Source organism: Vanellus vanellus (genome assembly GCF_965231255.1).
Source record: "Vanellus vanellus genome assembly, chromosome: 6".
In the NCBI taxonomy this organism is placed as follows: domain Eukaryota; kingdom Metazoa; phylum Chordata; class Aves; order Charadriiformes; family Charadriidae; genus Vanellus; species Vanellus vanellus.
Genome location: NC_138911.1, coordinates 48,844,374 through 48,870,417, shown reverse-complemented (window position 1 = coordinate 48,870,417; position 26,044 = coordinate 48,844,374). Strand labels below are relative to the sequence as shown.

Below are 26,044 nucleotides of genomic sequence, written 5' to 3'. Positions count from 1 at the left end.
TAAAGACTTAAAAATAAAGGTCAGTTGGGAGGGACTTGGGGAAGAAAGGGAAATTTAACATGTTTATTAAGATTTAAAGTCTTATAATTAACTAGAGGAGGAGTTTTGATCAGTTAATTTCAGGAAATCAAGGATGCAGGGCCCTGTGTTTACTGGAACAGTTGCTGCATATATTATAAAAAGAAGTGACTTTTGATCCTTATTGTTCTTCCCTGTCTGGCCTCCTCTGTATGATACTTTCTGCTTACTCTTGTCTGTCTTTCTGTAGTGCTACACTGGATCGAAAAGTTATTAGTTAGTTAAGGATTTTTTTGGGGGTACTAGGGGAGGTATCATAAGAATATTGTATGTTGCAGTAGAACTGGAGAAGAACATAAAATTTTGTACAAGATGTCAGTGTTGAGAAGGTTCTTACTGTCTCAGTGCTGAGATTCTGGTGCTTAAGCTTTTAATTCTGTTTCTGCTAAAACCTCCTAAAGGATTCCCAACCAATGTCTCTATCGTGTCTTTTTAAAATTATTTAAAATGATAGATAAACTAGGCATAGAAAAATAAGTGGTTTGCTTAGTAGTCCCCAATCAGCTATGTGTTCAGAGCTCTCAGTCTGTCCCCTAATTTTACTGCATGCCCTCATTTGGTTTAAAAACATCCTTGTTCGCTTAGAATAATGAAATACAAATGTCTTTGTGCTTGATAGCACTTTCAAGCATTAATCTTTAATGCAATGTTATATAGAGATATGTATCTATAGATAGATAAAATTGTGTATGTATGTGTATTTGTTTTTGAATTGTTTTCTATACGTATACCAAGTCGGTGTAGTTCTTGAAGATTCTCAGATGTGGAAAATGGGTTCGATGCAGATCAATTAAATTATGGTCATGTCTGCCTTGTCCATACTGGAAATTAATAAAAATTAACTTTCTTCATTGTGTCTCAAAGGCAATAGAAATGAGGAATTTGGTTCTTGGATTGTGTCCATCTGCATAGACATTATAATACAATTACCTTTAGTAGGAGCTGAGAAGTTGACTTTATAAGCATATTAAGAGGACGTATTTTATGCATTTGTAGGCTTGTCTTTGTGTCTGTAAGTCTTTGTGGACTTAGGACACCAAAGTTCTTTCTCGGAATTGTCCTTCGGTGGAGCTTTTGTGCCCTGTTAGCTCTGGTGTCTAAATTAACTCATAAAACTTCTCTCCTTACCCTTCTTTCCCATGAAAGTTATTTTTATAGTGTAGTTGGGAGAATAGAATTTTTACTTTTCCTCAGGAAAGAATTTGCTCTGCAGGTTTATTTTTATGTGCAATTGCATCTCACAATTCATCTAATATGAAGCTGATTTTGAGGAATACGTGTGTAATTTCCATCCTTGTTTTGTGTATTTTTTTGCATTTCCTGGATTTTCTCGAGAATTTCGCAAATCTGTCAGTTTCAGTCAGTTATCTTTTCCACTGGAAACCAATATTCTGTTATTCACCTGCCTGTTTAGGGCTTTCAAGGCCCTTAAATGTTTTCTTCATTTTTCTCTGCAATGTTTCCATGAATAGCATTAAAACCACACAATTCTAGAAATTAAAAATACCAAATCTTTGCAGTTATTTCTGTGCAGATATAAATTCGGTATTATGTCCTGAAAGGAAATGATAATTTTAGACTTTCTGATTCCAAATTATTTCAGTAATGGAAAAGTTGCATAAATACTGTGCTTCTTAAGGTGATGTAAGCTGATGAGTGTAGCAGAGTTGAAATGCAGAATCTGAGACTTCTATTTACTGCTTTTCAAACACTGTATGACTCTACAACTGTGATACATGTTTTCCATGTTACGTGATAAGTGATGGCACTTAATATAACTTAAATGTAAAAATTAAATCAAGTTATCCTTCTGTAATAGTGTTGCATGGATATAAAACTGTACAGCCTGGGAATGTTTTAAAATAACTCATATAGTGAATCTGTAATCTATTTTTTCATTACTGTCAGATGGAACTTGTAGAAGAGAAAAATACAGTCAAGACTCAGTGTCGGCAACTGGAGAAGATAAAAAATGAGTGTGATAAATTGACAGAAGAATTAACCCAAAATGAAGAAGAAAATATAAAACTCAGGCGGAAATGTGAGTTTGCAAAACAAGAACTGGAGAAAAAGGTAAACTTACCTGGTTTTAACCATGATTCATCAGGCTCTATACTGATAAATACAGAAAATAAATGGTGAATTTTAGATGGTAAACTTCAAACAGAAAAAATACATATTACAGAATATACACAGTCATACTGCAGTACTTGGTTTCTATATAAATCAAAGAAGGCAAAAGTGTTTTGACCGAGTCATTAATTGTATCCCTCCAAAGATTCGCTAATACTGTTTGGGAGTAGAAATATAAGTCCAGTTGCCTGCCCTGTTTCTACTATAGGTAAGTAACAAATGTTTAACAAAACATTTCCAGTTTTCTTCACATTTTCTTAAAATGCCAATGCAGTTATGAATAATTTAGGGATAATTTGAAGTAGACAAGCAATGCAAGCATTGCAAAGCAATTCTAAATAACTTGATGAAAATTATTTTCTGCTTGAATATTTAAAACACAGCAAGTTTTTAAAGGAATTCACATCCCTTTCTTTTACTGGCATTGTATTTCTAGAGTTGGACACTTGTCTTCCAGCCTTCTCGTGGCCTAGTGTTCTAGGTATTAATATTTACTATCAAATATTAATTTGCAGTCTCACAACCTGGAGTTGCCAGCCTTTATTTTCAAAAATCTAATGGTAAATACAGAGTTGCTGAAGAATTTTATTTTATAACTCCTTTCTGCTTTCTTGAGTTCTACTTTGTTTTCATGGTTGGTTCTACAGTGCTGCTTTTTAATATGTTTATCTTAACATGGATATATTTTACATTGTGGTGTTCTTATATCTTAAATTTCTCTTTCTGCAACATTGTGATTTCAGATGAGTATTTCTGTACGTCGATGAAGTTTTACTTTCTTCGGTGTAAAGCACATACCTGTCAGTATTTTCCTAATTCATATTAAGACATCATTGAAAAGGATTGTTTCTAATCTTTGAAAAATTTGATTTCCTAGATTAAAATTCAAGAAAACAAACAAAAAAAAATTGTGTACCCTGCAGGAAATTGCTTATAAATTTTTCACGATATCCTAAATTTTTTTAATTGATATTTTAGCCTCTAGCTGGAAGGTTCTTGCTCTTCTATGTCAATCTAGTAATTTTTCATCCTTGTAAAAATAAATTTTTTTTATATAGGCATTTATACTAACAGGGTACGAAAGGTTTACTCATTCACTTCACATGGACTGCTGAATACTTACCAGATAATTCTTCATTTCTCAATAGTTTCAAACTATTCAAATCGATAAGAGGCCCATGGATATTGTAGATCCTCTGTGGCTTTTCAGGTTTTTCAGTTTAATTTTCAGCTCGTATTTTGTTGTTATAAATGAAGTGCGCAACATCACTTAGGTGTTGAGCTTAAAATCTAATGGGCCTATTTTGAATGTAGGTAAAGTGATTGTTTGGAAATGCTATGAGCTCCTTTTGTCATACTTATATTTTCAGCATATACCAACTGACTGTCAGTCAGTATGCTGTGACTACTAACCCTGCGAGAAAAACAGTGGGGTGGTTGTGGTTTTTTTTGTGGGTTTTCTTTGTTTGGTTTTGTGGTTTTTTTGGGGGTGTTGGTTTGTTTTTTTTTTTGGTTTTTTTTTGGTTTTTTTTTTTTTTTGAAAGAATGGAATGATAAAATCTTATACCTGGCATTTCTCTGGCATTTCTCTTAACTTGTTAAACTAACAGGAAGTGCTTTAAAAGCTCAACTTGTCAGACTTGTCAGACTGATAAAAGGTACCTCAAACTTCAGAACGTTTTTTTTTTCTAGGTTGGGGTTTTAGTGCTATAATATCTGTTATTAAGGAAATGTGTTTGTAGGAGTTTACATAGTCTACTGCAGTGGGTTGTAAACTAGCTCCAACCTGAACTAATATTGGGAAGATACAGTTTTTAGACCGAGATGATCTTTTATATCTAAGCTGAGAAAGAATGGAGAAGCTTTTAAGCACACAGTCCTGTGGTCTCAACCTTTGAAGGTAAATGGAGATGGAGAGCTCCACTTGATTGAGTTAATCAGTTAACTTAAGAGACTATTTACTATTGTGGTTTTATCATGGATTGGCAGAAGGGGTTTTAGGATGGGGAAATGATAATAATCTTGAGAAATATCATACTAGCTGTCATATTGTGGTATTGCAGAAGCCTATTTTGTTATAAAAGAATTATCTCTTTTCCTTTTCCACACTTATACTTTTAATGTCATTCTGTCGTTAGTGCAAATACTGATTTAAAGAAACATAGGTATTATTGATAGCTTGGATATTTTTTTTTTTTATGAAGGGTGAAGGGGCAGAGAATAATGGTACAATTTTCTGTTTCTTTTGTTTTCCTGCTGTGCACTTCTGAGTCATTAGTGGTTTCATTTCTCTTATAGGCTCTGACAGTAGAATGTTGAGGAATGTTGGCACACTCAGAAAATTAAGCAGATGAAAAATAAAGGGAAAATATACTGAGTTATACACCCACTTTTAGGCATGGTCTTTGAGAGTGAACTTTGGCACATGGTGGACTGAGTAGAGTGACCGATGAGATAGCATAGAATATTGACACTGGAAGCATATATAATGCAATCCTATTAGTTTCAGAATACTGGTCTAGATCAGAACTGCTATTTCAACTCCAATGTGGGTAGTGCAGAAATATTGGAACCCATGCGTATTAAAAATTCTCGTGATTCCTTCAGTTTGTAATAGCTACTAACTCAAGTATTTTTGTATGAATTAAATGAAAAGATCAGGCTGCTTATCAGGTATGGCTTTTTTACATTTTAAGGTCATCTATCTTAAGCCACCTATGCATATATATTTATACAGTCTCCTGAAGGTTGTAGGGAGGTGGGTGTCAGTCTCTTCTCCCAAGAAGCAAGTGAAAGGACAAGAGGAAACAGCCTGAAGTTGTGCCAGGGAGGTTTAGTTTGGATATTAGGAAAAATTTCTTCACCGAAAGGGTTGTCAAGCATTGGAACAGGCTGCCCAGGGAAGTGATTGAGTCACCATCCCTGGATGTATTTAAAAGATGTGTAGATGTGGTACTTAGTGACATGGTTTAATGGTGGACTTGACAGTGTTGGATTTATCATTGGATCAAGGGTCTTTTCCAACCTAAAAGACTTTCTGATTCTACACGTATCCCATTCACAGAACTTGTATGTTAGAAATTACCTAGCTCCACAGCAGTGTCTAATGAGAGCAGTGTATTGAGATTTCCAATAAATACAATTTAAACAGTTGCACCTTGTCTTTGCAGAGGTCCATAATTAATACATTTTCAAAATTATTATTCTTGCTTTTCTCGCCACTCTCAGGGCACTTGCACATACCAAAATGTGCCTTTTAAAGTGTTTATCCTTTGCTGCGTTACATCCTTCTGATCTCAGTAGCAGACAAGTGTGAACCAATTTAACTTCTCACGCAATAGTTTTGTTATATTAATTGCAATGCATAATTTAATATATAGCAAAACTGCTGCTTGGTTCAGTTTTACGTGGTAGCTATATCATCGATATAAAGAAAGAAAATCTGAATATTTAAAAAATATATAACATATTTAATGCTCTTTCTGACACTGAATGATACCAGAAAATGCTTTCCTCAGTGCCAGTCATTGTCATATGAGTTATTATTTGAATACTTTGAGAACACACTGACTGCCAATGTAGCTTACCTTCAGGGATCTCTTTTTGAGTTGACAGAGATTAGATGCCTGTAACTGGTTCAGGGTAAAAGATAATAAAGGGAATATTTGTTGCGGGCTCTCTTTCTACTTGTGAAAAAGAGATTTATAATAGAATGTCTGGTTTTGACTCTGAAAATTGGCTCTCTGATTGTTGGGCTTGGATGTGGTAGCAGTTTCTTCATAACTGATTTGCAGGGAATAAGGAGAATCAAGAAAGGAACTTATGACTACTATTAGAAGGTATTATTTTCTATGACAAGGAACTCAGTGCGTGAGGGAATATAGTGTGATTATAAGATAGAAAGATATATTGCTAATGATGTATGTTATATTGTTAATGCAATAATTACCTTTGTTTGTTTTTCCTCTTTCACTCCAGGATAAACAGATCAGCAATGAAGAAGATCATTTGAGAAGGATGGATGAGGCCAGACTGCAGTTTAAGGATCAGCTGCATCAGTTAGAAATAGAACAGGAATCCATTCTTACCATGATTGGAAGTGAAATTGATGCTGCTTGTGAAATTTTTTCTCGGGACTCCATGGAGAAATTCAAAGTAATTCTAAGTTTTAAGTATGCTGCAGATTTTGTTATTTTCTTAATGAATGTTTGTAGTAGAATTTGTATTGTGTTGTTGTCATCACCTAACTGGTATAGATAATGTATGGATGATAGGTTTATGGAGATTTAGTTGGTACAGATGCACATTGCTAGGTATTGGAATGAAATACTATGAAGATCTGCCCATACCTCGATCGTTACTGCTTTCTTCTGCCATTACTTTTTTTTTTTTTTGTGAGAAATAGTTCTCTTCTTGTTTGCTTGTGTGAAAGGATCTTACATCAGCCAGAACTTTGAGGCAGGTTTTCCGAGGCCACCTCCTTAAGTGGGGGGAAGTCCCCAAGAAAGACCTAAAAGGCTTTTAAAATTGGGGGAAAATCAAAGAAAGGTTTTATTAAAAATTCATTTAGATGCTTTGTTTTTTAAGTAAAGTAGTAAATGCTGGAACTGAAAAGAGTTTATACTTTCCTTTTTTGTGGAGCAGGTCCTTGTGTCCAGAAAACTCAGACTTAAAGTTTCAGGAAACTTGTACCTTACTGTAACTTTTTTCACTCTTTTACTACTTCTCCTGCAACCTTGTCTCCCATTAGCTTTTAGCCTGAGCATTCTTATTTGCTCCCCAGGGACAGAATCCTTCTCTTCCTCCATACAGATGATTCTACATGACCAATCCTCTTAAATTGACATTGTACACAGCTGAGAATAAAGAAAAGGGAGTCTGACTCAGTTTGTTGCCGTACTCACTGGCATTATGGGTACTTACATCACAAGTGCTTTACCTGGTGGCGTTTTAGCATCAGCTTTAACCTTTTTTTGTCTTGCTATTTAAACTGGGCATACTTTCTACTCTACAATTCATGGTCACTTGGCTGGGCAGGGCTGCTTTTGAAATAGAAATTTTTTAGCATTGGCACTAAAAAAACAAAGAAAAATATTAAAAATATTATGGATTATTTTCTATTTTAAGTTTATCTCCTCCTCACCTGTTTTGTTTGAAGGTGTGGAGAGAAGTCACTTTATTTCAATCTTGTATTATGTTTGTGTCTTTTCCACTTACCTATGGAGTTGGGATGTTGCAGCACACAAACAGATGAGAATTATAAGAAAACATATTTGACAAACAAGCTTTCTCCTCTGTACCCTTACAGATAAGTCTTTTTTTACTAAGTCTTTGTGATGTGCTATAGTTGCCAGATTCTTGATCAGCTAACCATTCCTTCTTGGACTTGCTTCCTGCCTCCTTCAGGATTTTGTCTTCTGGACAAAGTTTTGCTGATCCCTGTTTTCACAATTTTCCTTATTCATCCCCTTTAAGTGTCTATCACTGGCAAACTTAAAACAGGTTTGAATCTGAATTTTTGACTAGACAGCTAATGTAAAAACAAATGTTACGTAGTTTTGTGGTGCCTGGTCTGAACTTTTTTTTAAGTGGTAAGAAGTTTCCTTTGTTATATTGTTCCTCTGCCCAGTACTTCAGGTATTGTCTGAAACCTTTTAGAAACCTTGACAAGTTCTTTAATTCAAGAAGAAGTTGCTACTGCAACTGAGGTGAGCAATGAGGAATTTAATGGATAAATACTTGTATTCAGAGAACTTAAACACCATGCTTAATCTTCCCTGATGAAAGATGTACTGGATTTCTTATAATCACTGCATACTAGTGTTCTAAGCAAAAAATTCCACATGTATTGTTCAGATTTATTTTCCAATCAGTCTTTTCTTATAAGAAGTCTTATGCTTGCAATAACTACACCAGTCATGCTTAAACTATAAATTGAATACTGCCGCCTTTGAATGTGGTTGCACAGAATGAGGTTTGCTGCAATGGAAGTCTCAACTTTCAAATATGCATTGCTTTGTGAAGTCATGGTCAACATGGCTACTGAAGTATTTCCTTTCAGCTTTGTCCTTATCTGGTGATAATTTTCACATAAAACATTTGTGTGTACCTGATTAGACAGTGCTGTTTAGTCACCTTTGGTCTCAGTGTAGTTAATAAAGCCCATATAAATACCTATTAAAGAAATAATGCTGGCTACAAAAATTATTGGACTAGGACTATAAATACATCATGACTGGCTGAAATGCAAAATGTGGTAAACTAAAAACAAACTAACTAATAAAACCACCACAAAACCTTTAAATTAGAGAAAGTCACAATGTAGTAATCATGGGATAGGACCACATGAGATGAAGGATGAGCTGAACATAAGGTCAATACTTTACTTGGTTTTAAATAGGTTTCAATTGAGGGCCTTGTATTAGTCTTTTTTTTTTCTTCCCCTTGTGTATCAAGTCATAAAGTGGGAGGGGAAAAAAATTCCATTATCACTGCCTTTTTAATAAGTAATATAGAAAACGTGTAGAAGTACCTTTAAAACAAGTTTAACATAGTTCAGTTTGAATGCAGAAAAAAGACATAACATTTTCTCATTGTATGAAGTATTAATGAAGCATTCCAGCACAGGTTTATCTTCTTTTTGTCCCCTTAGTGAAGATTACAGTTTTCTTTTTATGCCTATCAAATATTCAAAGTGATTTGTCTTTTTCATGAATACACATGAAAACACATCATCATGAAGCATAATTTAAAGATTTTTGGGGTTTGTCCTTCTTTACTTTTTGATAAGACATTTATCATGTTGCACATAGCATTTCTGCAGATACACTGATAACAGTTCAATGACTAACAACAGTTGGTTCTGCTACTTCTGGTTTATGTGCACCCGCTGTTCTTCTGCAAAATGGAGGAGAAAAACAGTTGAATGTCTTTGGAAGGTGGTCTTTTCTTAAGAAGAAATAGTAATTTTAAAGTAAAATCTGATTGTATTATTTGGAAAGAATACATTGCCACCGTGAGGGTGACAGCACTGGCACAGGCTGCCCAGGGAGGTTGTGGAGTCCCCTTCTCTGGAGATTTTCAAGACCCGCCTGGATGCAGTCCTGAGTAATGTGCTCTGGGCAATCCTGTTTTGGCAGGGGAGTTGGACTAGATGATCTCTAGAGGTCCCTTCCAACTCTGAAAACTCCGTGATTCTGTGAAATATGATGTTTTCAAAAAAGCACATACAGTTTCAAACTGAGAATATATACCTTGATGCAGAGAGATATTTTGAAATGCATCATTGTAGCGATTCTTAGGAGAGGCTACACAGATTCAGAATACAATTTACTATTGTTGCACCTTAGGTTGCAACAAAATTTGTATCAGTGAGTTTGTATGTGACTAATTTATGTGTTTAAATGTGACTAATTTATCATTAAATAGTTCTATTAAAACATTTACATATATGATTTCCAAGCTGGATTTTTATCAAAGAATATTTATTTGATGAATTTGCAATAAGCAGGAAAGACCCTTTCTCCTTTCTGTGTCTAATTCCGGGGTTTATGCCTGTTTATTTCTCCCCTACTATTCCATAGGCAGTATCACTTACACCAACGGTGCCGAATGATCCTCATCGCTGGTTAGCGGAAACAAAGGTAATAGTCAAACCTCTTGAAATTTTACTGAATAAGCTAATATCCAACATTTATAATCATTCAGTTGAAAGTGTGTTTGAAAAGGCACTTAAGAGGAAAAGGAAAAATACAAAAGCATGCTTTTGGCAATAATTCTGATATTCCCAGACTGTTATTTCAACTGATGGAATAGTCTTCCAAATTTTGTTATTAACAAGAAATAGCTGTCTCTATAGAAAAATAAATAGCAATGCTGTTTTTATAAAACATGCATTGAGGTATGATAGCCTTCAGATCTGGCTCAATTCTTTTCAGACAAGAAAAACATGATAATGTAGTCAGCAGCTTAAGTTTCTCTTACAGGGTTATAACAAGGCAAGAAATTACTTTAAATAAGGCTGTTATTTATTAAATCTAAAGGATTATTAGATTGGATTCTTGGAAAATGAACTATTTTACTTCCCCCTTTGAAGCTTTTGAATCTTATAATATGGGTGCACACTTGCTTGAAAACTTCTCGAAGTGATGACTGGTAACATATAACTCTTGCTTTTCATTTTACAGCCTTCCTCCTGTGCCCCCAACTCACACAAACACATTTCTTATCTTTTAAAAGGAGTAAGTTTCTCATGGTAAAATTAGATCATGAGAAACTGTAGAAGACGTGCGTTATTAAATTTTTTTTTTGCTTCATGTAAAAAGGTCAAAGCCACAAGAGAATTGACTTAAGGAAAAATTGCAACTGTTTGCATGTAAGATAATTTAAGGTTATTGATGATGTACAGTGTACGTAAGACTTGTAGACCAAGAGAGACTACCTCTATAGATAGCAGAGATAAGATCAGAATCGTAGAATATCGGAATCAAAGGAAAAATGTTACACAGGAAGTATTTTCTTCATTTCAAAAAGTGACACTGAGCTATTATTAAAAAGACCTTTCAAAGAGCACCTAATAATCATTTGCATATATTTTTCACCTAAGTTTGTTTAGCTAGTAGAGGGAAGTCTAGAATGAACGACTACTCAAAATTCCCCTTTTTTTTCTTTTGTTTTAAATAGACAGTGTGAAAGTATTCTCTTTTACCACTTCTAGATTTGCTATATTGACCATGACCTATCTTATCTATGAGCTCTCTTTTCTTTTTCCTCTGTATGAACCATAAATATTAACTTTTCCTGACCAGAAATGATTGATGTCGCTTTTTTAGAATGGAAAAATGCTTTATATTCTGCCAACAAAGAATATATAGAGAAATGTATTTTGCAAGGAAGAAGTAGCTCTTGGTGTCTATGTACACTAATTCAATATGAATTTCCATACCTATCCTTGCAAATTCATGCCCCTGGTTTAAATAAATAAATTAATAAATCTGTGTATTGCTTCTTCACATACAATTATCAGCCAACATATATCTCTTTTGTGACTCTTTGAAGGTCAACGTATATCCTCTTAATATATCTGAATGTCCCCTTTTAGTGTTATTATTCATTATTAGGTACAAATGAATCATCTGTGACTCTAAAGATAATTTAATCAGCTAACATTTATGTCCTCTTATGTTCATTAGAATTCTTTACTTTTTGTTGCCCCATTTTTTTAAACATAGACTAAGCTTCAGTGGCTGTGCGAGGAGGTAAAGGAGAGAGAAAGTAAGGAAAAAAAGCTGCGATGCTACTTACGGCAGAGCCGAGAACAGCTCAAGCACTTTACACAGATGAAGGAGGCTGAGCATCAGTCTCTCTATAAACAGATAAAAAAGCAAGAAAAACTTTTGGAAGAAGTTCACAGAGAAAAAAGAGGTATGTCGCTGGTTCCACTTTTGTTAATAAACGAGAGAAAGAATTTTAAAATTCTACTAATTATAATGCCTATGGCACGTTCAGATGTATTTTATCAACTAGTTATTACAAACTCTAATTTGATAACATGCTGGTGATAACCAAGAAAAAAAGTTAGGTTTTTTGTTTTCCTTTGCTGACAAAAAAAGCAAATGTCATCAACTACACTTCAACCCAGTACGATGGCTGAATAACACATGAGTTTGCAACATGGGCAGTGGATATAGAAGTTGTTTTTCAACTGTACCATCTGAGGCATTCCACAACGTGGGTAAAGAGGAATCCTACAAGAGTCTGAGGCAGCATTGGTAATGCTGCTTTTATCTGTCAAAAAGAAAGAGCCCAAAGCAGTCCCAAGTCCTGTGCAGTTACTCCCTTTTGCCTAAATTGTATGTATGAAGAATTTGGTAAATTTCTTCTCATCCCTTCTTCTGTATTGCAAAATGGAGTAAGACAAGCTTTGGTTCTAATTAAAATAAGTAACATTATATATGGGGTACCACATAAATACAATTTTCTCCCTCTCTTGGCATGTAATTCTTAACCTGGAGTGTTCTGTGCCAGGCTTGGTACTAGCATTCATATCATCCATGCTTGTCATGAAGGGGAAATACTAATCAGATTTTACTGAGTGGTGTAAGGCTCTGGTAGGGATGGACTTCACTGTCCCCAGCCAAGACCCATTTTATAGTTTCAGCTCAGGTACTTGTAGTTTAGTATTTTATAGTTTCTTGAAGATTGACTTTGATCAGAATGCTTTTAGGAGTAGAGAAACATACTTTCATCATGAGCTTATTATTCTAGGAATATTCAGTAAGACAGGAAGATCTCAGTCTTTTGTCATTATGCTTTTCATCTCTGTACAACCTCATTTATACTGTTACTTACAGCTTAATTAAACACATTATTTCAATGAAGAGTATTTTTATAGTAAAACCAGAGCATTATAGCAAACTTGGAACATAAGCAATTTTTATTAAATTAAACATCTTTATTTTCATCCTTTAAACCAGATTTTTTTTCTGCTGCCTGAAATCAGTGCTTTGGTTGTTATAAACAATGTGAGAGTGGATCCTTTTAAATCCAAGCTTAAGTGAAGTGTAAAATTTTGAAGTGTAAGCTTGGTCTTGGTCAGGAAGAATCCATACATGTTGTTGATTTTAGTCCAGTCGCGAACTCTTATGGTCAGTTCATAATTTATTTGTGAAGTTTTATCTTCAAAGGTGTATCTTATTTACTGTCATTACTGCTTTTGGAAGACAACTCTGCATCTTCACCTTTCTGACTAAACTTCCTTTCATTTCCAAGAGGAGATTTTTATTAAGTGCTTGGAAAATTGTGTGCTGTATACTGACCCATACATGATGGATCTGATCAAAACCAGAATTAACAGCTATCAATGCATGCCTTTGACACCATCCCCCATTACATCCTTCTCTCTAGATTGGAGAGATATGGATTAGATGGATGGACTGTTCGGTGGATAAGGAATTGGCTGGGTAGTCCCATCCAGGGGGTAGTGGTAATGGCTCAATGTCCAAATGGAGATCAGTGGCAAGTAGTGTCTTTAATGGGGTCGGTACTGGGACCAGTACTGTTTAATGTCTTTGTTAACGACATAGACACTGGGATGTAGTGCACCCTCAGAAAATTGGCAGATGACACCCAGTGGAGTGGAGCAATTGATGTGTCTGAGGGATGGGATGCCATTCAGAGGGACCTGGACAAGCTTGAGAAGTGGGTCTATGTGAACCTCATAAGGTTCAACAAGGCCAAGCGCAAGGTCCTGCACCTGGGCTGGAGCAATCCCTGGTATGAATACAGGCTGGGGAATGAAGGTATTGAGAGCAGTCCTGCTGAGAAGGACTTGGGGGTACTGGTGGATGAAAAGCTGGATGTGACAACAATGTGCACTTGCAGCCCAGAAGGCCAGCCGTATCCTGGGCTGCATCAAAAGTGTTTCCAGCAAGTTGAGGGAGGTGATTCTGCCCTTCTATTCCGCTCTTGTGAGACCCCACCCAGAGTACTGCATCCAGCTATGGAGTCCTCAGTACAAGAAAAAAATGGACCTGTTGGAGCAGGTCTGAAGGAGGGCCACAAAATTGATCAGAGGACAGGATGAGAGCGTTGGTGGTGTTTAGCTTGGAATACAAGGCTCCAGGGAAACCTTATTGTGGCATTTCAATACTTAAAGGGAGCTTATAAGAAAGGTGGGGACAGACTTTAGCAGGGCCTTTTGCAATAGACTAGATATAAGGAAGAAATATTTTATGATGAGGATAGTGAAACACTGGCACAGATTGCCCAGAGAAGGGGTAGATGCCCCATCCCTGGAAACATTCAAGGTCAGGTACGATGGGGCTCTGAGCAACCTGATCTAGTTGGGGCATTGGACTAGATGACCTTTAAAGGTCCCTTCCAACCCAAACCATTCTATGATATTCCCATAGCAGTAATAATTGGTGATAACTTTCTGTCCCTAGGTATCATTGTATAAAAGCATAATGGTAGAATAAAAAGCATAACATAGTTATTGTTGAGGTTTCCATAACCAGAGGAACTGGCGCCAAAAGATTTTGAATGAGAAGAGAGGAGGGAGGAAATGTCATATGAGGTTAATTCTTGGCATTAAGGCTTAACGTTATCTAAAGACCCACAGTGAATTTTTTGAGAATATTAGTTCTCCAGTGCATGCACGCGTGCATACTTGCTCGCACTCTCCCTCTAAGGTACTGTCCCAGCAGAAGAGCAAGTTTCTGAACGCATCAGGAAAATGTGGATAGCTGGTAATCTTACAGGTAGAACTCGAAGGAATGTGATCAAAGGAAAAAGAGATTAAGCCAATGCATGAAAATGATCACTGAGAAAATAGGCTAGTTGACACAGGGTCCAAGGATCAGGATTTCCTTATTGAAATAGATTTTTTGCTTCCACCTCTTCCATTTAAAACGTTTTTTGAGGATCTAATGCAGGGCTACATGGTGACTTCTATAATTGGCTGACCCTAACCTGACTTGTGGAGGAGTACTTCTACTGAAAGTTTGCATGGAGGTATCTGAGCACTATTAACATGCCTTGTGGGTTGATATAGTCAATAAATAGGACTGACTTGTCTTCTGGTTTGCATCTTTTTATGTAATATGTTAGACTACTATTTGCATACCTCACTCTGTTGTGGTATGATCTGTCACTGTATTCTATTACCTCAGTTTCTGAAGGAAAGTGTCGCCTCTCAGGTTTTCTTTTCTTGTGTTTTATTTAAAAACTTTGTTCTGGCCTTCATTCAGGACTCAATACTGATAATGATGGGCTAATTTCTTTGTCAGAAAGAAAAAGTACTCTCTTTAATCATTTTGTTAGCAGTCACTTTGTATTTAGATTGATGTAGAGTCAGATTAGATGAGAGTAAACTTTTAAGTAAGTGTAGTTGTAGCTTCTGGTAACTGACTTTATTATTCAAAATGTTTTGTGAAATACTGTAACAAAAATAAAACAATAGCAGAACAACAATAGCAATAACAAATAAAAGCATTCTTGTAAATATTTTATAGAACAATGCAGGTTATTTGCTTTACAAGAATAGCAAGATCCTGTCAAGATTTCTTCCTCCACTTAAAAAGAACTTTGAAAGATCAAAGGATGTTCTCTTTCAAGCTTGAATATTTCTATTGTTATCCTTCATTTGTTTAAAATGATATTGCCAAGTCCCTGATATAATATTAATAGTGTTTTATTGTTCTTATATTTTAATAATTATCTGCTAAGATGATCTCCTTGAGGCCTTATTTGCCTTTTCTAATTTAAGTGCATAGGAAATAAAGCAACCCTTATTTAGATTTTAATTTTCTTGTACCTAATTTGGTTTAGGCTTTGTGGAAAAATTCACAGCCTGCATTTAAATTTCAAGCTATAGGCAAACTTATTATGGGAAATTATTATACTGAAAGGAGTGGGGAAAAAGCAATGCTATTCACTAAGCATAAAAAATAGTGTGTAATCTCATACCTTCTATTTATAAGGGCCATTCCTTTGTTCCCTACAAATATGCTTGGTTCCATTTGTTACTTAACATATTGCAATTTCTGTAATTCGAAGTAAATTATGTTCTCTTCAGTCTACTGCTAGAGGCGGGTGCTGGTTAAAAGTAGGTAAGAAAAAGGAAGTAACAGTTACATAGTTGTTAAGTTTTCTATGTAACACAAACCAGTAAGCATGCTTTAAAATTCCACCAAATACAGGATGCGAAATAGGACTTACAGAAGGATGACAGGATGCCGACAATGCAGGCCAGTGTTAGGTTTAAGGCCTGGGGTCAGGATACGCGCACACGCTGAGCATCCAGAGCTGCAGAGGTATGGAGATAGTGGCAGGTGAAGATAGGTAACTTTGCTGTTAGAGGATTTTCCCAAAACATCCTCCATGCTGTCTTCATTTAAAAGTATTCATAAAAGATTAATTATTACTTTTTTTTTTATTTCTGATTTAAACAGGAGTAATGATTTTACTGTTTTATATGGAAATAGGGAGTCAGTGTTCATAGGTAACTGTCAAGCACCTTATTGGGTGTTTTATACAGAAATAGGGAGTCAGTGTTCATAGGTAACTGTCAAGCACCTTATTGAGTCTTTACACTCCACCTTTTTTTAATGAGATATAATTTGAAACCTAGTCAAATAAGGTGGTGGGGGTTTTGGTTTGTTTTGGTTTTTTTTTTTTTGTACTGCTTGGTTTTTTTGGACAGTGCCATCAAAAAAGTGTTGGAGGAGGGAAGTAGGTACTTCCATTTACAAAGCCAATTAATTATGTACACAATTCAAGAATAGTCTTCGCATGTGCACATTTATGATTCACTTCATCACATTCTAATTTTATTAGATCTGATAGTCAGCAAGTTTTGTGGATACAGATGAAGTTATCATGGTTTGGCCTAATACCAATTTGGTATGTACATAGGCCCAATTTGGTATGATTTGGCCCAATACCAGTTTGGTATGTGTTTAGCTCTAGCTGCTGTGGTGTGGCAGGCCTTCCAGCAGTAGGTCCTCTACTCTTAATAGCGTTCAAGACGTTAGAACGAACGTTTGCTGAATGAATAATTAGAGACAGGGAAATAAAATACAACTGAGATTTACCACAGGTAATGAGCCCAACTTCCTGATGTTTCATTCATTTGATAAGATGGCGGGTAGTTACCAAATAACTGAGACATGTAACAGAAGACGTAGCATGGCTGTCGTCTGTATAGCATTCAACATAGGACTATGTAGGAAATGACTAATGTAAATGTGATGACTAAATATAATAACTGTAAGTTAGAGTAAGGAATGTGCTAGTCAGTGACAAAGGGGTAGTTACTGAAGAGACAGTTAATACTGTTTCATAGGTGTTGCCTGTAGCCTCGCTTTTCTTCGCGAGTGAGCTTAGTATGAAGAGCAGGAATATGATAACAAAACTTGGAGCCTTAGAAAAGCTGGTGGCTTTGCTGGTACACAGAGGAAGTGGAATAGCCTTGGGATCGCTTAATTTCATTTACCTGGTGCTAAGTAAAGAAATTTATGTTGGTGTTTTTTTTTTTTTTACCACTGTTTATACCGATTTTGAATTTGAAGCCGGAATCAGAAAATCATAATAATGTTCACAAACATTGAACAAAATTTTGAGATCTTTTTATTAATACACTAAGAAATAAGCAGGTTGTCTTGGTATTCAATACCATTTTCTTGTGCCACTGAATTAAATGATAGCACATGTGACAGTCTATGGAAGAATAATGGACTTAACCTACATGTGAATTTAATTGGTCAACATTGTTCTCTTTAATTTGAAAACTATGGTTTTCGTTACACCAAATCAGTTATTTTTTTGTAAGTTGGTAGAAGGTAGAGGAATAATAGAATGCAGGTCTGTTAATGGTGAGTTCTGAGTACTATTATTTGTGAAGTGATACATTTAAATATTTATAAAGGTTTTTTTTTTTTTATTAAAAACAGTTGCAAGACAAAATATGGCTCTTTATATTTCTTGGAAAAATACTCTTACATACTGAATGAAAAGCCCAGGTTTAATTATGATGCAACTAGTAAAATGTAAACATGTAAATAGTTGCATATATAAATGACTTGGACATGAAAATTGGAAAAGCTACTTTCCCAAAGGAAAAACAAAACCACAGCTAATAGCATAACAAAGGTGTTAAGCTGAAAGCAGAAAGCAATGTAGCAAAATTATAGAAAATTTAAATTAAGGAGGCAGAATGGTGGTTGGCTTTTGTTACTTAAAAAATAGAAGATATACTTACAAAATACTGAGACACTCAGTAATGAAATTATGAGCAAAACCCAGGTGCAGGAATAAAGCAAATGAAGGCAGAATGGATTTACTCTAATTGATAAAAAGACCCTTCCCTTTTTTTTTAACATCAAAGTATACTTGACAGTATTGCTTAATAAAATGGATTTTCAGTCAAATTCAGTGCAAATGGATGGAAACATTTTCTGCTGCAACGAACATTTTATCAGAAAGACTGATTCTGTGAATACCCATGCATGTGGTTGACTCACCCACCAACACAAGCCACTTAGATGTCTGAGTACGTAATTAACAGAGTATTTTTAGATTATATTAAGTTTGCATAAATCAGAAATTATAAAAACAAGGCAGAGAAATTTTACTCTCAAGAAATTAGTTTGTTGTTTTCCCTTCAGGTCCGATATAGTTTAGTCATGGTTTTGGGGAGGAAAGAATAAAAATAGAGATTTATAGTGGACATACTGAAAGTAGGTAGGATGAATATTTAAACTGCTTTATTGACGAACATGTTTCAGGAATTTTTGATCTTAAATAGGTCTACTAACACTCTTAACTATGTAGTTTTTTGTCTTTTCCCTTCTTCACTGAAGCATTTGTAAATATCTAGGATATTGTAGGCTTTTGGATCCTCCTAATGAATTTCTGTAGAAACGTTAACATTATCACAGTCCTTCCTGTGGTGGTAAACTGGCTGTCTGTGTAGTATAATCCTGACAAATACAAGTAAGCTAACATAGAGATTCATGAATGAGAGAATAGTTGTTGTGGTTTGGGATGGGCTGGCCACTAAAATGGATGACAGATGCTCTCTAACTTCTCTCCCAAATTAAAGAAGTATGAGAGAAAGAGAGACTTGCGAGTTTAAAAGAAACTAAACTAATGAAATACTAATAATAAAATAGTACAAAGAAAAGATAATAATAATAAAATAATGAAATATATACAATATATACAAAACCGTATTGAGCTCCGATGATGAATATCACGTCACCAGCAGGCATTGGGAAAGTCCCAGACTGGACTCAGCAACAGACGGGAGCTGAACTCAGGAACTGGATTCAGGAATGCCCAGATTGGGATTAAAGGCATATGAAGAGAGTCCTTCTTGGACACCAGCCATTGAAGAAAGAGGCCAACCCCTTTGATCCCTCAGCTTTTATTCTGAGCATGATGCAGATGTGATGGAATACCCCATTGGTCAGTTTTGGGTCACCTGTCCTGTCCGCTCCTCCCCGCAGGTGTGACCCATCTACTCCTTTCTGCTTCTGACCCTCCAATAGGGCAAACAACAAAAGTGAGTTGGCCTTGGGTGTTATAGCCGTAAGTGTAAGCAAGAGCCTCTCTGCATACCATACCATGGTATTAATCACGGAATCACGGAATTTTCAGAGTTGGAAGGGACCTCTAGAGATCATCTAGTCCAACTCCCCTGCTAAAGCAGGATTGCCTAGAGCACATTACTCAGGACTGCATCCAGGTGGGTCTTGAAAATCTCCAGAGAAGGGGACTCCACAACCTCCCTGGGCAGCCTGTTCCAGTGCTCTGTCACCCTCACCGTAAAGAAGTTTTTCTGTGTATTAGAACACAGGAAGTTCCGTTCAAACTTGTGCCCATTGCCCCTCGTCCTGTCACTTGGAACCATTGAAAAGAGCCTGGCTCCATCCTCCTTCAACCCACCCTTTAGATACTTGTATGCCATAATAAGGTCTCCTCTCAGCCTTCTCTTCTCCAGGCTAAAGAGTCCCAGCTCTCTCAGCCTTTCCTCATAAGGGAGATGCTCCAAGCCCTTAATCATCTTAGTTGCCCTTCGCTGGACTCGCTCCAGCAGTTCCCTGTCCCTCTTGAACTGGGGAGCCCAAAACTGGACACAGTATTCCAGTTGTGGCCTCACCAGTGCAGAGTAGAGGGGGAGAATGACCTCCCTCGACCTACTGGCCACATTCTTCCCTATGCAGCCCAGGATTCCATTGGCCTTTTTGGCAACAAGGGCACATGGCTGGGCCATGGATAATTTACTGTCTACCACGACCCCCAGATCCTTCTCCTCCGAGCTACTTCCCAGCAGGTCCGCCCCTAACCTATACTGGTGCCTAGCATTCTTCCTCCCCAGGTGCAGGACCTTGCACTTGCTTTTGTTGAACCTCATTAGGTTCTTCTCTGCCCAGCTCTCCAGCCTGTCCAGGTCACGCTGGATGGCAGCACAGCCCTCTGGGGTGTCAGCCACCCCACCCAGTTTGGTATCATCAGCAAACTTGCTGAGGATACACTCTGTCCCCTCATCCAGGTCATTAATGAATATATTAAACAAAATTGGACCAAGTATTGACCCCTGATTACAGGTCTCCAACTAGACTCTGTGCCGCTGATCACAACCCTCTGAGTTCTGTCCCGCAGCCAACTCTCAATCCACCTCACTGTCACCTCATCTAGCCCATACTTCCTCAGCTTCCTAATGAGGATGTTATGGGAGACAGTGTCAAAAGCCTTGCTAAAGTCAAGGTAGATGACATCCACGACTCTCCCCTCATCCAGCCAACCAGTTATAACATCATAGAAAGCTATCAGATTGGTCAAGCACGATTTACCCTTGGTAAATCCATGTTGACCACTTCCAATAACTTCCTGTTCCTCAACCTGTTTGGAGGTGACATCCAGAATGAGTCGCTCCGTTACCTTCCCAGGGACAGAGGTGAGAATAACCGGTCTGTAGTTCCCTGGGTCCTCCTTCTTGCCTTTTTTGAAGATCGGAGTGATGTCAGCTTTCCTCCAGTCCTCAGGCACCTCTCCTGTTCTCCATGACTGTTCAAAGACGATGGAGAGTGGTCTAGCAATAACATCCGCCAGCTCTCTCAGCACTGGCAGGTGCATGCCATCAGGGCCCATGGACTTATGAATGTCCAGCTTGGCCAAGTGGTCTCTGACATGGTCCTCCTCAACTGAGGGAAAATCTTCCTCTCTCCAGACCTTCCCTGTTGTCTTCAGAGTATGGGATTCATGAGGGACAGCTTTAGCAGTGAAGACCGAAGGAAAAGAAGGCATTCAGTAACTGCCTTCTCTGTGTCTTCCACCAGTAGGGCACCTGTCTCATTCACCAGTGGGCCAACGTTTTCCCTAGTCTTCCTTTTTCTATTGATATACTGAAAGAATCTCTTCTTATTGTCTTTAATTGCAGTGGCCAAGCTGAGTTCTGATTGATCTTTGGCCCTTCTCATTTTCCCCCTACATAGCTTTGTTATATCTTGATAGTCCTCATAAGTAGCCAACCCCCTTTTCCAGAGAATGTAAACTTTCCTTTTTTTCCTGAGGTCCAGCCAAAGTTCTCTATTTAGCCAGGCTGGTCTTCTTCCCCATCTGCTTATTTTTCGAGACAAGGGGATAGCCTTCTCCTGTGCTTTTAAGAGCACCTGCTTGAAGTATGCTCATCCTTCCTGGGCACCTTTGCTCTTCAAAACCGCCTCCCAAGGGACACTCTTGATGATGCTCCTAAACAGGCTAAAGTCTGCCCTTCAGAAGTCCAAGGTGGCAGTTTTGCTGGCTCCCTGCCTTACTTGATCAAGAATTGAAAATTCTATCATTTCGTGATCACTCTGCCCAAGGCGACCTCCAACCTTTACATCCCCCACAAGACCTTCTCTGTTAACAAACAGTAGGTCCAGTAGGGCACTTCCCCTAGTTGGTTCCTTCACCAGCTGTGTTAGGAAGTTGTCTTCCACACACTCCAGGAACCTCCGGGACTGTTCCCTCTCTGCTGCGTAGTATTTCCAGCAGACATCTGGGAAGTTGAAGTTCCCCACAAGAATAAGGGCAGATGAACACGAGACCTCTGCCAGCTGCTTATAGAATACTTCATCAGCTTCTACATCCTGATTGGGAGGTCTATAACAAACTCCCATCACGATGTCTGCCTTATTGGCCTTCCCCTTAATTCTTATCCATACACAATTAATTGTAAACATCAGCCTTATCTCTGCTAGAAGCTGACACCGTCGGAAAAACATGCCATTAATTTCAGAGAGTTCAGTTAGTTAGGAAAGGCTTAACTGAAAAGTAAAGTTACTGAACAGAAAAATTGGTTATGTTTTACCTCAAACCAGGACAATAGTGAATGAAGGAAGATACAGTAATGTAGTATAGAGTTTCAGGATTGTTTACAGAGTAGTAGGAGTTTCATAGCTCTCTGGTGATGCATTGAGATTGGCTGCAGTTGTCTTCCCTTCTTGGTAAGCATACCATCCTGGACAGTTGAGCAATTCAGAAGTCTAGCAATATTTGTAAATACTGAAGAACTGGAGGGGATTTGGGTTCTGATTTCACGTATGCAGATTTGTACTTTGGATACAGTTCACTACTTAGGTTATTCTTGCATGCCACCCAACAGGATATTTCAGTAAGTAACAACTTAGATAAAAATAAATTCTTAGATTTCTTCTCTTGAAGTGACTTTGATCTTATAATCAAATTCATTTTAATAGCATTGCACTAAGTATTCAGTATTTTAACAAAATGGACAAAGGTCTGAGGAAATAAAAGGTATAAATGTCAGTTTCTTAACTAAGTCTCACTTGCATTCTGGAATCACTGAGCATGCCAAGGTGTTCTTACAGATCTGTTTCAAAATTAGTTCGGATCAAAAGAATATTGTTATTATTACAAAGTTGTTTGAAGATAGGAAAAATACAGTCTTCCTGAATTGCACCCAAGACCTGGCCCAAATTTCTTTCATTTACTCGATTTTTATATGGTCTAGACAGATTGGGCAGTCTGAAAAGCTGATCATACAAATCAGTGGAAGTCTATATTTGATCCTGAGACCACCTATTGGTCTCACAGACTTAGATTTGCTTTAATTGCTGGTGATTTAATCAAAAAGTATCAGTTCTGCCTCTTCATCAGAAGTAGAACATCACCGTTTTTTGAAAACATAGTCAAGATGCTTGCTATAATTTTATTTTCCAAAAGGAAAAAATTTCCGTTCCTACCCAAATTCATTAAATCTTTTACCATGTCCACTCCCTCTGAATTTTGTAATCAAACTGTATATCATGCATATATAATAGTAATTTATTTTCTTTTATTTATTTTATTTTACCAGCCTTAGCTCAGAAGCACCGACTTAACTGCTTGGGAGCTATTATCCTGGAACATATAATGTTTATTAAATATATATATATATATATAATCCCTTTAAAATATTACAGATATTGTAATTTTGTCATAATTTTTTAATTAAAGGTGTTAAAAGTTTGTGGTTTTAGGTAATAGATATTAAATACTAAATTAATATTTACCTTCTATACAAAAGTATATATTTTGCTCTTACATTAAGGCTCACTTATACTCTGGGGATGAGTACAGAGAAGAAACTTAGATTCTGGAACATAGCTCTTCCAAGAAAATCTTTATTTGAATATATTAAAATGTATGGAAGCTAGACATGGTGTGGTATAGCAGTGAGTCTGCATAGTTCTTTCGTTTCAGGATAATTTACTGCTACTTCAGAGAAGACATGGATAGTCAACAGAGAAACGTTGTTTAAAAAAATAAGACCTGATGCATTTGGCAAGGCCACATCTGTTCTTTTTTCATAAAGTGATGTTAGTAAGGTTAAAGTGATTAAGAAGAGCAGGTACATTGCTCTGATATACAGACCTTACACTGATTTAATTTATCTCAAAGTTATAATATGCTGCAAGCACTGTTTTACATGAAGTCCCAGGTGATGCAAGCCATATTCTGTACCACTTCTTAGCATCTACAGTCTATTATCACACTTAAATTATTACATTTTTAGCATTGCTCTTATACTAAGTGAGTCTTAAGAAGGTACTGATGCTAGTCCTGAGCTACAACAGGCTTGTTAGATGCTCTTGTCACAAGTACAAACCTGTGCTGGGCAAGTCTGTGCTATTATGCTTTATGCACTAACTTTATCATTCATTCTGTTATTATTCTAATTACATTCACTGTAATTAAGAGTCAGAAGAAGTATTTTTTTGTGCATTGTCTTAGATTGGAGGATACAAAATCGAATTTTAGAAGATTTCCATTTTTACCTGTTTTTAGTGATGGTGTTGTCTCTGTTAATCATACAGTTAGCTATTAGTTTCATCACTTGTGAAGGTAAATCAAGTATATTTTACAAAGATTTTGGTAAGTGATATCCGAAGCAAGACACACATTTATTTTAATTTTTGGAGATTTTTTTGAGGGGGGGGTCAGTCAGGATTATTTGTTATTTGTCTACTGTGGAAATTGTAGATTCAAAGAGCCTGTTACATTAAAGTAGATTCCAAATGTAGATAAAACTTTGCTTTGACAAAATCTTATCTTCCAAATTATATTCCTTTTTTTTTTTTAAGCCAGTAAATCCAATTTTTGTTTCAGCCAGGAACAGTAAAGCAGAATGTAAAATTTCAAAATACAGAGACAGAGCAGTACTTGGAGTGCAAATACGCTGACACTGAGTAATCTCTAGCTTAAACTGAGAAAAAGAAATTCCAGTTGGAAACAGTGAAAATCAAAATGTTGTAAAGTCTTTCTACTATGAACTATTATGTTTAATTTAATAGTGAAGTACATATACTGTTTTGAATATAACTTTAAACCTTGTTCTACCCTTCCAGCTTTGTTTCTTTCTTTCCCATTTGTTTTCTTTTTTTCATATTACCTCATATTGTCCTTGTATATCAACACAGTCCGTTTTGTGGCAGCAAGAAACATCACAAGGTATTTTAAGGTCATCTCTTATTGAACAGTGAATGGGAACATCAAGTAGAGAAAATTCTCTTTAAGCACACATAAAGCAAGGAACCTGAAGGGTTTCAGAGAAACTCTTCATAATATTTGCTTTTGATGGTAAGCTTCAAAATGCATAAAGTTGAAATATAATTACTACTCAAATAATTAATTTCTTCTTAATAGTGTTCTTGCCCTTTAAATAATGTTTGGTTTTTTTAATGTGATGGGGGAAGGAGGAGGGAGGATTTCTAAGTTATTTTAAACTTTGCCAAAATGAACCTTCATTCAGAGTCTTAGAGGAATGGAAATAAGCCCAAATCATTTGGAAATCTTACTCTGTTTTGTTTTTTTTTATTGGAAAACTGGAAGTATCAGTCTGGATATGCATTGCTTTAATTATCTAGCATTTTATGCAACTGTTTTTGCTTGCCATTATCTTTTTATGCACTCATAAAAATATGGCTGCCATTGTGAAAAAGTGAAGGTAAGAGATGGAATCAAACTGTAGCTAAGATGCTTTTAAAATTTCCTTTGAATTTTTTTTTTCTTTCTGAATCACATACTTTAAATGCTTATCTGAAATTTATGTACAGATTTATAGTTTATAAAGCATGATGTCTCCTTTAAACATTAAATTGCGGAGTTTGTAGTGCACACTAACAGTAAAAGACTGAATGTATTACTTTTACCTCTTGGTTTACCTACACATACTGGAAACTAAAATCAAAATTAACAAAAGTAACCTGGGGGATGGGGGTTTAATATATATTAAATAGTTAGAATTGATTATATAATCTTTTCTTCCTGTTGTGAATTATGACTTTTATCTTTAAACCAAGCTAAAGAGGTGGTGTTCTAAGAACTATTGGGTTTGGGGGTTTTTTACAGCTGTTGAAATGATGGCATAGGAAGGTATATAATCACAGTTATACCATAACAGTGCTTTAACACTACATTATAAAGAGAATCTTACAAATAAAGAGGATCTGTACAACTTTATCAGAACTTCTTGACTTAGCATGGAAGGCGTTGTCACACTTTCAGGTTATATAGTGTTTCCATACCAAATCAGTATCACTGATTTACAACTAACAAAACAAAACAAAAAAACACCAAAAAGCAACCAAATAACCAACCAAAAAAAAAAAAAAACCAAACAACCCCTCTCACAGGCATTTTCAAGCATGTGTCTTGAATTTAATATTATCCTGAGAAGTACATAACAGAAACATGCTATCTGTAACTCAGTCTTCATTAGGTAGAAATAACATACCCAGGAAACTCTTCAATATCTGATAAGATGCCTGTTTAATTAAATAATATG

General features: G+C 36.3%; 1 protein-coding gene across 1 annotated transcript in view; it reads left to right on the top strand.

Moving 5' to 3' along the window:
* CEP128 (centrosomal protein 128) overlaps positions 1-26,044 on the top strand; it is a gene marked incomplete at both ends in the record, with an annotated part of 134,800 nt that overhangs the window by 51,832 nt on the left and 56,924 nt on the right. Inside the window, 4 exons of the mRNA XM_082485903.1 lie at positions 1,987-2,151; positions 6,190-6,366; positions 9,795-9,854; positions 11,442-11,634. Coding sequence (XP_082342029.1) covers positions 1,987-2,151; positions 6,190-6,366; positions 9,795-9,854; positions 11,442-11,634 — 595 coding nt within the window. The remainder of the gene's footprint in view (positions 1-1,986; positions 2,152-6,189; positions 6,367-9,794; positions 9,855-11,441; positions 11,635-26,044) is intronic.